Source organism: Crocodylus porosus, unplaced genomic scaffold (genome assembly GCF_001723895.1).
Source record: "Crocodylus porosus isolate Cpor-Errol unplaced genomic scaffold, CroPor_comp1, whole genome shotgun sequence".
Lineage (NCBI taxonomy): Eukaryota > Metazoa > Chordata > Crocodylia > Crocodylidae > Crocodylus > Crocodylus porosus.
Window position 1 is genome coordinate 1541657 of NW_017728942.1, and position 13937 is coordinate 1555593.

General features: G+C 44.0%; 1 protein-coding gene across 1 annotated transcript in view; it reads right to left on the reverse strand.

Annotated features, from left to right (window-relative positions):
* The window catches only part of ATP9A (ATPase phospholipid transporting 9A (putative)), a 95722-nt gene that overhangs the window by 63334 nt on the left and 18451 nt on the right, over window positions 1-13937 (reverse strand). Inside the window, exons 2-4 of the mRNA XM_019548143.1 lie at window positions 8743-8887; window positions 7043-7156; window positions 2482-2590 (exon numbers count right to left, since the gene is read on the reverse strand). Of these exons, the coding sequence (XP_019403688.1) occupies window positions 2482-2590; window positions 7043-7156; window positions 8743-8887 (368 nt within the window). The remainder of the gene's footprint in view (window positions 1-2481; window positions 2591-7042; window positions 7157-8742; window positions 8888-13937) is intronic.

Consider the following 13937-nt stretch of genomic DNA (forward strand, 5'->3'; position numbering starts at 1 on the left):
TATTGAAAGTTATAAGCAACAAACCCAGTAAATGTTTCTACTGTTGTCAGGAAAACCAGCTGAGGAAATAGCAACTGAATGCTAATGTGTACTTTTTGTGACAAAGTACTATTGTGTAATATTTTCATACGTGAGCAATTTTGGCAAACAAGGTTGGGCAGCAGTGATGCTGATAAATACTCTGGAAGAGAAGCTGGCCTAACAGAACTCAGCGGCTGTTTCATTCTGCTTTTCAAACACCAGGTGTTTGTTATATTCAGGGCTGTGTTGTATGAAAGAACACACAAAAATGGATGTTTTTTGGCTTGGTGGCCAAAAGATTTTTTTTTTTTTTACCTAAACAATGATTCTGAAAAATAAATATGAAATAAAATCCTAAATTAAACACTGGTTCAAAGTGGAAAGTTAACATTTTTTTTTGGTGTGTCAAAAATGAGATGTTTGATTTTTTGGAACATTCTCTCATTAATTTTAATCTACCCAATCCTATACATCTCTGCAAATAAACTTTTCACCAGAAGTCATCCAGGCCTACATCCTTGGTATTTAGAGTGGTTTGGTTCAGACGGCTGTGGTAACCCAGAATTTACATTTTTTATATCAGTACAGTCATCAACTATTTATGTATTCTCAGTTGTAGCAATGGAAATCTATATCTTTTAATGTTTTAGCTACTTTCGGCCATGTGGTGCCCAGTAAATTTTTAAACCAAGCTATAAAGGGTTAATGATTATTTATGTAAATCATGTTCATTGCCACTCTGCAGTAGGGTTTTTGTTTTTCAGAAGAGCTTATTAATAGCACGGTATTTTGTATGCTACAGTTGTACATATTAATGGCAGTGTATTTTGCATGCGGATTGTTTACTTCAGCAACCTTAAGTCAAAATTAAATATTGCATATAGGAAACGTGACAATGTAACATGTGTTTTTTTTACATAGATGGGAAAGTAACGTCACATACCTGGAAAAAAAAAAGTATTATTGAAATACTGGTGCATGGCTACTTAGGAGAAACCACACACACAGTTTTAAACCACAAAATCATATCTGCCACATCTCTGGTCTCACCTGTGTTCCTACTACATGACTTCTTGCACTTCAGAGAGACTGGGGATAGAGGGGAAGACGGAAATCCATTTCCCCTTCGATAACACTTCCCCCACAAGGCCATTCACTGCTAATTCTCCAAGTAATGGATCTACGTGAGCAAAGGCAAAGGATTCTGGGCTTTTTGTTTTTTTAAACAAAACCCAACTCCAGGCTAATTCAGATTCAGACCCTAATTCCATTTCTGCCAACACATCAGTGCACTGGAAAGAGACGAGAACACGGAGCAGACGGCCCTGGTACGAGCTATGATTTAGGCTGGGGGTTGGCAACCTTCTGCCAGTGCAGGCCACCGCCTGCAACCAGCCCCTGCCACAGGTTGCACCCAGGCAGCCCCCACTGGTGATTGGCAGGTGCGATGAAGAGAATTCGTAGATGCAGGCACTAGGACCCAGGGGTGCTTCCTTTGTTGCAGCAGTGAGAGTGAACTGAACCTGGCAGGCAATAGGGGCATTTATTCTGTATACATGCTTGCGCCGCAGCACCAGGCACTTCCAGCATGGGCGCAAGCATTTGTATAAATGGTGAAATGTGCATCCGTGCTGAGAAAATGGCAGCAGTGCGCTTTTGAACTAAAACACATCAAAGGTGTGCCATTTTCTCAGCACTGATGAGCATTTTGCCTTTACACAAATGCATGCAATGCAGCACTGGGCACATCAGCTCACATGTGGAGCAGACTCTGCTCCAGCACGTTAGAGCAGACAAGTGTATGTGTATAAATACCCCAGGACTATGGAAATGCCTCCTCTGCTGCTTGGGCTGGAATATGATGCCAATTCCCTGAGCTACCAGGGGCTAGATGTAGTTTCATCACAGGTGGATCCAGCCCATTGGCTTTAGGTTGCCAACCCCTGACTTAAGCCTAAAATGTTATACCGCTGTTTGCTCTTCGCCAAGTATTTATCTTGAGACACCTGTTGGTGCATAAATATAAATTTTAAACCATGAGAAGGAACTTTAATTATCATTTGGCTTGTACAGCACCAAGAACACTGTCACACAGGCTAATCTCAACAGTAGGGAGATTCTGACCACCCCGGCTGCATGTACTGTGCTCTCGAGTATTTCAAGATAATTAGCCCATGCACCTTTGCTCTCAATTTACTTCACTCGAGTAGAAGCAGCTTCAATTGCAGTTATGCAAGAAGCTATCTGCAAGTTCACCAAGACCCGCAGATGCCTTGCCGGTGCCAGAAGCAACAAAGTGGCTGTTAAGCCACGAGCCTCTGTGCCTGTAAACCCCACCACTCTTTGAACTCTGCTTCTCCGATTATCAGTAACATTTGATTGAATTGCAACCCCTGCTGCTCCAGCCGTCAGCTACAGGATGCAGCGGGCGAGGTAGAGAGCTGGAGCCAAAGAGCTGACCTCTTGCTGTGAGCTTGCTGTAGATCTGGGAGTTTACTTCCTTGTCGCGCATGTAACATCTGATCTCCTCCACTGCTTCTCGGATGATGGTAACCGCAAGAACAAACCCCTAAAAATGCCGAATGGAGAAAAAAAGCCAGAAAATATCATCTGTCTCGGATCAAAACAACACATGATAACTAGCAATAGCCATGCCTATGTTCTGCATTTTAATCTTGCTTACCTGACCCTTTATTGGTTAATTACTAGGATGCTGGGTGGCATCTAGAATCCAAATAGCAACCTAACATCCTGGCATTTTGAAAATGCATCTTTTAGTTACAACACTTGTCTCTGATGCTTGCCAAACCCCTCACAAATACCATGATTTATCCTTGCAGTGCTCCTGTGAGGTGGCAAAGTAGTATTTCCATTTGATGGATGAGTAACTGAGGTAAAGAGTTGAAGAAGTGATTCAATCACACAGGAAGACAAATACACAGGAGTGCCTCCCAAACTAGGGCACAAAACCAAAGGTGACTACCTAGTTTGGGCCTTAATCCTACAAATCCACATATATGACTAACTTTGCTCCCATGAGTTATCTTTTGAAGCCAGTAGGACTGTTTCAGCAGCAAGGTTCAGTAAGTTCATAGGTATTTCTAGGATTGGGACTTCAACCCTGTTCTTCTATATACGTCATTAAAATTTTCAGTTTCCATCATACTCTTAGCATTATGTCTCTAAAAATAGGTAGAGCTCAAACAAGGCAGTTCTCTGTGGAGCCAATATTCCAAAGTCATTTTACACAAGATATTCACCTCCTATCGACTGGATGGCTGAACCTTAAACACCAACTAAACCGAGCTATGTACATTTTACTTCATGTACAGAAATTTTTATGAGAAAAATTTGTAACCAGTTAAGGTGACTCTTGTCCACCAATGCATTTATTAGTTTTTCAGGCAAATTTAGAGTGCAAACAAACAAAAGAAACCCCCAGTGAATATAAACAAATGAAACCAAAGATAGATGTATGAAAAAGAATGCAGGAAATGAAGTAAAGTGGGTTTTTTTTCAAACTCACTAACGTAACTGGAATGCCCAACTCACTCTAGGCCCGTGGTTCTCAACCTCATTGGGATCCGATTTTTAGAAAATGTTGATCACCTGCTCCCTGGAAATCATAACGATTTAAGGCAGGCATGTCAAAGATGGGCCCATGAGCTGGATCAGGCTTGCAGAGCCTTGTTACCCAGCACCCAGTGCTGCCTCAGGGCCTGGAGTCGAGCCACAGCCATGCTGCACATGGCACCTGCGCCACATGTGGTGTCCATGCAGAGACAGTCCAGGATGCACGTCACACAGTCCTGCTCCAGCCAGCCCAGGAGGCATGCTGCAAGCAATCCTTGCTGGGAAGCATGCCCCCCCCCTAGAAGCAGGTGCTCTGGGCAGCAGGGGGCCTGCCCCAGCCAATCCAGGGCTCGTGTGCAACATGCATCCCAGACTGGTACCCATATGGGTGCTCCATGCAGTGCATTCCCAGAATGACCAGAGTGAATGCCCTGTGCACTGGACCCAGCGTGGGCATGCGTGCATGTGTGCGCGCGCCTGTGCACGTGCCTGGGCATGGGAAAAGTGGAAGTAGTCCAGGGCCCGATCTGGCCTGCGGAGTCGACCATGTATTATTCATCTGACCTGTGGAGCTAGTTGAGTTCAACACCGTTGCTTTATGTCATCTTGAGCTGGGTATGCAAAACCCGAGGCTCATAATACTGGGTAATCATTTTGGAAATTGTTGACTGTAGAGTCCAATAATATTACTTAATACTGTCAGGTTAACTGTCAAATGATTCTGTGTAAACCTAGGATAACTCTGGGGTTATTAGAACTTAAGGAGAACATTTTCTGAAACTACTGATCAACAGACTCCAGATTTGCTTCTTGTGCACAGCCCCACCTGAAAACATACAACACTAACAAATTATGCAGTGTTTAGAGCAATGAATTTCAACTCAGGATGCCACGCAATATCAGCACTGTCAGGTGTGTAAACACTGACAGAATTCACAAGATAAATGAAGAGATTCCAGGTAAGAAATAGCATCAAACCCATTCTGACCTGTTGCAGTCCTTCTGAGCTGTTTGCAACAGAATTGCAAACTATCTCTCTATTATTTTATAGTCAAGAAACGAGTGAAAGCTAAGAGCTGGCATTTTCACCCTTGCACTTTTTCCTTTTCAAGAATGTGTGTATTTGGCAGAGATTAAAAGCAGAAGAGACATCAAAGTTAGTAGGCTAACACAGAATTTGTTAATGTTAATGAAATCCTACACCCTGTAAAAATGGTCATTTTTTTTTCCTGCACACAAGCTAATTTTTCTGACAGTAAAATACTGAGAAGATTACTGGCCTAAGATAAACTGTTCTTAACTTCTAGGATTTTCTCCTTTTTTCTCCCCCTTTTTTTTTGACCATGAGGTAGAATGAGTCCAAAAAATTTTTGGAAAACAACAACAAAAAGTAATTTTTTGCAAGAAGAAAAAAGTGTTTTAACAAAAAAATCCTACCAAAATTTGCCCTGGGGAGAAGGGGGATGGTCAAAAATACAAATGACCTAGGGTATTTTCTCATTTTGCCTTCCATACATCCAAAAAGTACCACTAAACAGGACTCGCGTTCTTCCATCTAGGAAGACTATACCCTAAAGACTTCAAGCTCCTTTAGATATACAAATATGTCAGAATAAAATTCATAATGGAGAAGCTAAAGAGTCATTAATATACATAATCTTTTAGAGAGCCATTTCATTCCTAAAGGGTATGTTCACTACTTAGTAATTTGGGCCACTGAGAAAGACATCAATTGTGTAACTGAGAAACAAAAAACCCCTAACAACTTCTCCAAGAATTAAAATTTGTGTTTCTTGTGTTCAGCTTCAAACTTCTAGCTGCTTTAAAAAAGAAAAAAAAGAAAGAAAAAAATTAAAAGAAAAGAAAGGAATAGAGTCTGTGCCAATTATTTTGAGCTTATTTTGTGGATCAGTACTTTAAAGAGTTTGGGTATCTGAATTTCAAATAATCATCTCAAAATATTCCCACATGTGCTGCCTCACTATGCCATCACGTATGTCATTCTATACCAAACACTTGTATCAGCAGTCAGTAATGAACAAAGACCTTTCTTATACTAGTCACTGGCAGCTCATATGCTAACTCCTAATTGCTCATCTGGCTTAGACAAATCACAATTGCCTATATAATTGGAAAAAAAGAGAGAAATTGTTGACAGGGTCTTATTAAACTAGCTTGTGACACACATGTTTTCTTAAACGGGACAAACACAATAACTGTCATGGGTAAATGCCTGAGACTGAATTCAACTTTAACAGGTTTGAACGCTAGCAGAGTTTTAGCAGTAGACTGCCATATGTCACTCTTCAATTCTGTGATATCAGTTTGCTTTTACTAATAGGGCTATCTGTTAACTTGGAGTTTAATGGAAAGCAACTTTCCCCCATTCAGCTGGAGATAGAAAGAATTATTCTCCCTAGTCCCCATTCCCCACCCCCACCCCCCAAATCAATTCTCCCAGAGCTTTTAACACCAGCGATTCTCAAACAAAAGCCAAGGGCAGTCTTTACACACCTCGTAGGTCTGCTTATAGCTTAAAAATGTGGCTTTTGCTTCCTATGCACAAAGTTACTATAAGGATTTTCTTTAGATGGGCACTGCATTTATCCAAGGATTTCTAAAACTTGTTGTAAGGGACAGAAAACAACAATTTATTTGCAGCTCCTTTTGAAGGAAAAGAGATGGCTATATGGGCTTGATACAAATATTGTCTACCATTTTTTAAAATCAAAGTGGAATCACCAGCTGGAGGAAGCTGGTTGCAGCAGAGGGACATCAGCCTAAATCATTATATCCACCTTGACTTAAAAGTAGAGAGAAATGGTGGCACGTAGATTTAGGTGGCTGATACAGCTGCAACTAGCTGAACAGCTGAATTTGCACTTATTGCATGTGTACAGTCATTCACCGAGGTCATTCTGAAAAAAAATACTGTTAGGCCTTCACATTGGTTGCCAGACTTCTGCGAGACCCCTACCAATTTTTCTCATGAAATTCTCTCATGTCCCCACACAGATCCTCTGTCTGCATGTTCCACATTCTGGTAACTGCAGCTTTGAAGAAGACTAGATATTGCCAAAAAGATATATTTATTTTGGTCTTTGTTTTTCCCCTCGTTTAACTGAGGGCAGGGCCGGCTGGCTGCAATGTCAGTAACTCCAGAAGAAGTTGCATAAGTAAAGAATTCTGTATATGTTAACGATTCAAATGAACAGTGTTGGTTACGGCGTCCTCTGATATTGTAATGTTAAACCTTTACAAACTGAATTCAAAAAGACCGAACAAGGATCTACATCCCAGAATGGTTAGAGAACAGACTTCATAAAAACAAGCTAACATAAGCCATTTAAAATGTGGAATTATTAGAATCCTAGAGATAAGGCAACAAAGGACATTTTGTAGCCAAACACTGAAACTTCCTTGAATAAATAAACCTTAGATGACCTACCAGGGGAACCCAATACGTGTAAAGTGCAGCAAGCCTCATTTCAGGAACAAATTGAGAGCAGTCCAGAAGCAAAAAGTAAAGATTGAAGAAATACTTGAACTGGTTAAACAGCACCTACAAAAAGAGAGGAGGGAGATATTAATGGAGAGCTCCAAAGTTAGGCATATTTAACTAACGAGATGAGACATATTTGTGCTAGCTATTGGAGTGTCTAAATCCTAAATTGCTTTGGAAATTATTTTTAAAAGGTTATTTTATGTGCCTAGAGTATACACAACTGTGCGTATGCCATACTAGACTCTTCCATAATTCATCTTTAAGGTGGGTCCATGATTTCACCATTTTAAACTTATGACAAACTCTACTTTGAGAAGTGATGGTTCTCTAAATAGCAGTTTACTGCCTATCATTTCTCTTGCAAAAATGTGCAGAAACATGCATTTGCTTCCCTGGCACTTTCACTCCAACAGCAACCCATCTACTTCCTCTGTTTAAAAGCAAACTGTCCCTAATGAAAAGACTATATGAATTACAAATTGGCCTCTAAGAGCAGGCCATGCATGGTGTGCAGAGAGAAGCTCAGAAATGTAACACAGAAGTTGCTGTTACGGAGCAGGGCCACCAGTCCTTCTGCCCTTGCAAGGGAGAAATGGGAGCCTATACAGTCCACTAGCAAGAAAGGAAGAGAGGAGCACAGCAAACTGATGGCTGGCAGGTGAGGTCCAAAAATTGCTTATCGCTTATCACTTCATTAAGTGCTTTCTCCCTATAATATTCAGTCTGAATGATTTCTTCAGGTACTGTTCTCATTTATAAAGATTAGATCATCTAAGTCAGGGAACAAAAACTGTACCACGTGACTGGGGTGCTTAGTTGCACAGACTGTATTCCAAGTGTGATTTGAAAGTTTATTTCCTATAAGTTTATGTTGGAAGAAGGGATGATATTGGCTTCACATTCAAAGGCATTCATTAGAAGTCTGTGTATAAATACTTGGGTAAAATTATGTTTGGCTCACAGATAATATGGGGGTGGTCAAATTATGATTCCTGAGTTTAGCAAGTCAGGAACTCCCCTGATATACCTTATTCATAGTTCAGAGGAAACCAAACTGCCAAATAACCCATAGGGCAGCATCTACATGATCAATGGTGATCCAGTATCACTGATTATTAGACTAGTTAGAGAGATATTAAATACTGGGCAGTAGTTTATGAGGTCATCATAGACAAAATATCCATGCAAGAGAACAGCTATCACTGCACTGCCTATTTATATGGGTCTCTATGATCCAGACAACCACATGCCTCGTTTGGGAGAACCTAAGGTCACAAAAACCAGCCTGTATATTTAAAAGCATCAGCAGACATGCTGCAGTGCAGCTGATCTACAGACCACGGGTAGAAGTTAAGGGAGAGGATGAATGAAATAATCAACTCTGGGACTTGGAGTAAATTCTACCCACAAAGACAGCAGGATGCCATTTGCATGGCCACTTATTATACCACCATACAGATTGCAAATTAGTTTTATACTTAAAATAGATGTTTAAATGATGACCAAAAGGCACATTTTAACTAAAAAAACAGGAGCAGAAGCAGAATTCTTTACTGTGAATTCAGGTTCTGCATCAATACTTTATAAACCTACCAAAAATGAAGCAGGATGTGGAGACCAGGAGTCCCCTTGGGAATACCTACCCCAGGGAGAAATGTAAAGAAGTTGTATTTTTGATTGTTGATCACATTGCGGGGGTACCGCTGGTCTCTTTTTTCTGGATGGCCGAGCCAAACTGTACGAGGCCTTGGGTCTCTTCTTCCACAACATCTTAGGCACTCACAACACCTATTGGAAAAACAGATTTACTTTTCCAGAAGCCTTTTCATTTTATCCCTGTCCATGACTCCACCTGCTACACACCCCTTGCCTTCCTTAGGCATGTAGATTGTCTTGTTTTTCTCAAAGTCTCTGAAGTCCCAAACCTCTAAGTATCCCTGTAGATAGTGTTCTGCATTCTGAGGGGGTTTTTTAAATAAAAAATAATCTGGGAATTTTTTGCGGTTTATCATCGAAACATAAAAACCAGGATGAAATTAGGATAAAAATCAGTTTAAATTGGGGGAAAAAAAATCGGCAATGAGGGAGGAAGGGAATAAGGTTGGGACTAGGGAATGGGCGGGGGGAGGGGTCGGTGGAGCCTGTCCACTGCTCGTGGGGCTGCAGAAGGGAGCAAAGCAGGGGGACCTGTCAGTGGGTGCAGGGGGGCACGGGGGGCAGCTCTTGCTGCTATGCGCCCCCTGGGAGGGCTGTGGGGCCTGTGCCAAGCTCTTCCTGGGGGGGCACGTGCCCCTAGAGCAGTGGCAGAAAGCACATGGCACCATGCCCTGCCTTATTTCCCTGGCTGTGTTTCCACCCCTCCCTCTTGCTGTAGCAGTCTGCTGCCAGGCTGCCTTGGCGTTTGTGGGGGAGAGTGGGTGGAGGGTGGCGTGCAGCCGGATGTGATGTGGGGGGGATCCAAGCCCGACTCTGGCACCGGCACCTTCCGCCCTACCCCCGGTCACAGCCAGGAGCCCTGTGCCCCAGGCATCAGCTCCAGCCCTGCAGGCCTGTGAGGAGCGGCTGGGTGCATGCCCACTGCAGGGAGCAGGGCCAGGCTCTTCCACCTGCCTCCCCTCCCAGCAAGGCTTGCAGCTCCCAGCACCCGAGGCAGGGCCAAAGCCAGAGCCACTGGGGTGCAGCTCAGACACGCCTGCCCTGGGAGTGATTCCCACAGCCCACCTTGCCCCACCCAGGGTCAGAGCCCAGAGCCTGTGTCCCCAGGCAGTGGCTCCAGTCACCCCCCGCCAGGCTCCCGCATGGCCACCGCCACCCCACAACCACCCACTCCACATGTGGCCCCCGCCACACCTCACCAATGTCCAGTCAGAAACCTGTATCACAGGTAACCAGTACAGCAGCACTTTTAGCTTACCAGCACCACCCTTCTCAGTTTAAATCCCTGTTAACTAACATGAGTGGGGAATGGGACATTCCTCACTTGTGCCGGTTAATAGGGATTTGAACTGAAAAAACGTGTGTAAATCAGTAAAATCTGAATGACTTTAAAAAAAAAAATCAAGGAATTTATCAGTGAAACTCAGTAAAAACTGCAAATGCAGAACACTGCCTGTAGAAAAGTGCTAAATAAACCCACGTAAAAGCTACAGAGCAAACAAAAGGTAAGATTGTTTAATTCTTTGACAGCTACCCAGTGATAGCCTATTTAGATTGCAAGCTTTTGGAGTTGAGACCCTGATTTTTTTATTACTCTAGTAAAACACCTAGCATACTTGAAGTATTACTGGCCTGACCCAAAGTCTGCCAAAGTCCAGGAAAGAGTATACACGGAGAAGTTTGGGGTCAGAACTTACATAGCCATTACTGCTACCAAAGTATTAATATAAATTAGGGGTGCACCAAAAGAGATTTTTGGGGCCAATACCAATAGCCAGTTTTAAGGAGGCATATCAGTCGATACCGATCTGATTTCAAACACGCAGCCTGGCAGCTTGAAGAGCTGCACCCAGCTGGTAAGCCTGTTGTGGTGGAAGGGGAGGAGGGAGGGAAGGGAAATGCAGGGGGCATATCAAGGCCCCTGAGGTGAGAAAGGAGTGGGGCTGGGGCAAGCACTGCCTAGCTGTGGCGGGGCAATGTGCAGGATGGAGCAGTGGCCTGTTTGTGGGGCGCGGGGAGGGTGGGGATGGCTCCCGCCACTGTGCGCACCGTAGGAGGACACTGGGGGGGAGCATGTTCCCTTGGATCTGTGAGGGGTAGGGTAGGGTGGGCTGCAGCTGTGCTGGGATCTTCCCCGCAGGGGTGGGCTGGCCTGGGCTGGGCTACAGCAGCGCTTGGAGGGGGCTATAGCAGGGAACTGCAGCAACCCCAAAATTCACTGTAGGCCCCTCCTAGTGCCACCACCACCTGCTCTGAGCACAGCCCCGGCCCAGTCGCCTTTCCCACATGCTGGGAAGAGCCCGGCGCAGCCCTGGCCCCAGTGGTAACCCACCCTGCCTACACCCCACACAGATCTGGAGGCACATGTCCCCCTGTGGTCTCCCAGGGTGCACACAGTGGCAGAAGCACCCCCACCATCCCCACCCCACCCCGGAAAAGCTGCGGTTCCATCCTGTGCCCACCCCATTCAGGCCCCACTCCCTCCCTCCCTGTAGGAGCCCTGATCTGCACCCCCATGACCCTTCCTCCCCTCTCCCCATCCACCACAACAGATTTACCAGGTGCACACAGCTCTCCAAACTGCTCCTCACCACCTACATGCTGTGTTACGGCTGTACGCATGCACAAGCATTTCTCGGCCAAATTATCAGTCACATTGGGCCGACTTCTGAAACAATCAATTTTCTTTATATTAGTGCTGATCTGATATTGGACCAATGTATCAGTGCACCTCTAATATAAATATTACATCTTTGTCCAAAGTGTTATATGGATATTGGTTAATCTCCATTAATACTCTGGCATGGTTACCGAGTGTATATCATTTTCATTTTACATGTGGGGAAAACAAGCACGAAACCACACAGTGAGTTAGCCCAACCACACCCAAGAGGTAGATCTTCTCCTACATTTTTCTGGTCCAGCGAGGGAAGCATGGATTCTTTCCGTTCCTGGCTAGTCTCACGTATTACCCTGAGGTGATCACAAGTGGCTACAACCAGGAATCTCTTGCCATAAACAAATTTCTAGAATTAAAAAATTTCCCCCACCTCTGCACTGATCCAGGATCTGGGCCTCAGCAATATAAAGCATTTGCATCTGGCTAGAAGGGCTGCTGCATTTTATTGATTGTCTCACTTTCTGGCTGCTATGCCAAGACATGCCAACAAAGGAGGAAGTGAATTTACTATAAATGGAAGTCTCTGAACAAATGTCCAAAGTAAACAAACTGAAAGAAGGATACAGACTTCCTTCCAAAAATACCGCTCTCCCTTATAAGAATTGTAGCTGAAAATTTAAGAACATAAAAAATAATCAAACAAATGTGAATGTCACTTGATAGTGTCCTTCTACAATGGATGCTCAGTACAGTGTTTGCCTGGAGCATTAATATTTTGCGGTTATTCTGTGAAAAATCCCCTTTCATGACAAAATTTTTATGTTGCAGTTCTCTGAAAGTTTTAAGATGAAAATATATATTAAGTTCACAGCCTTTAGGACTTTCAGTGCACACTATTACCAACTATTAGCTTTATTTGCACTTACAGTAAAATTGTGAATTACTTGCTGCTGAGTCAAAGTTATGGGAGCCTTCTGTGCCACCCCACTGAGGATGAATGGGATAGCCCCAGCTGCACAAGTTGGGCTCTTTTGTTCAGGCTGTAGCAGCTCATCTGTTAGCTCTGGAGATTTTCTTCCCAGTTGTCAAATGCCCAGCTTGACTACCCCTTGACAAAGGAGGTAGTTTTCAAACATGCATAATATTTTAAGTTTTTAAGTTTAGGTGCGTTTGAATTATAGAAGTCTGGGAGAGGTTTATGAAAGGAAACGTTTAGCAATTTAAAATTACTTTGTGGAGAGAACGTGTCCATCTCAGACAAGATTTTCCTCCCAGAAAACCATTGAAGTTGGCAGCCCATCAAGCTTTGACTTTTTTTTTTTTTTTTTTTTTTTTTTTTTTTTTACTTAGAAAGCACTCTTTACTTCCTGTTAACCACTCTCCTCCTACCAGTCTTTAAAATTATCTAAGGTAAACAGAAAATAAAGATTTCCAGCTGTAGTCTGTTAATTTTCTATTCTTTCCACGTTTCTAGGGCTCGTACTGAGGCTATTTAACAACTTCCCTGACCTTTGCTAAAAGCTGAATGGGAAATCCCCAAACCCACAAATTTCAGCATGGTAAAACTGACACTGTGACCACAGGACACCTATTTCTGTATCGAGAAAGCATTTAACATACGGAATATACGATTGCATTATAATATACTATATTGCAGTGTATAAGGGGATGTTTCTACATCACCCGTTTATGAAACATCAGCATCTGCCTTTTCAGCAGTGCCACAAATAATAAAGACTGCTTTCTGGTCTAGCTCTAGATTAGTGGTTTAGTAAGTGTACCCTTGGTGCCTGGGGCAGGGGGATGTGGCATGCACCCAGACCCAGAGCTGGGGAGGGGGAGGGGGGTGCACAGCCAGACGTGGAGCTGGGGGAGGGGGTACACTTACTAAAAAATTAGTGGATTTTTTAGCAGCACAGGCTGTTGCAAAGCGGCGGCACAGAAGAAGCTTCCCCTCACCCCCACGTCTGGCCAGCCAGGCGGTGCCTGAGTGGCCCGCAGAGGGGCACTGCTGCCCTCACCCACCCCTTGCCCTGCTCCTGGGAGACAGTGGTACTCGGTCCGTGCCTACCTGTGTGTACATAGGACCTTCCCAAGTACCCCCAGGGGTATGTGTACACCCGGTTGACAACCTCTGCTCTAAATGAAGACTTGAAGACGAGCACTTGCTATAGTCAAGCAGCTGTACTGTAATAGTTTCCTAGTTAGTAGGGCCGGAAGGGACCTGGGTAGATCATCTAGTCCGACCCCCTGCCATGGCAGGAAAGAGTACTGGGATCAAATGACCCCCAGCAAGGTGTTCATCTAGCCTGGTCTTAAAGACCCCCAGGGTAGGAGCCTGCACCACTTCCCTTGGAAGTTGGTTCCAGATCCTAGCCGTCCTGACCGTGAAGTCGCGCCTCCTGATATCTAACCTAAACCTACACTCTGCCAGCTTGTGTCCATTATTTCTAGTCACTCCTGGTAGTGCTCAGGGGAACAGGGACTCCCCCAATGCCTGCTGATCCCCCCGACTCATTTATAACTGGCCACTAGATCCCCTCTCAGCCTTCTCTTATGGAG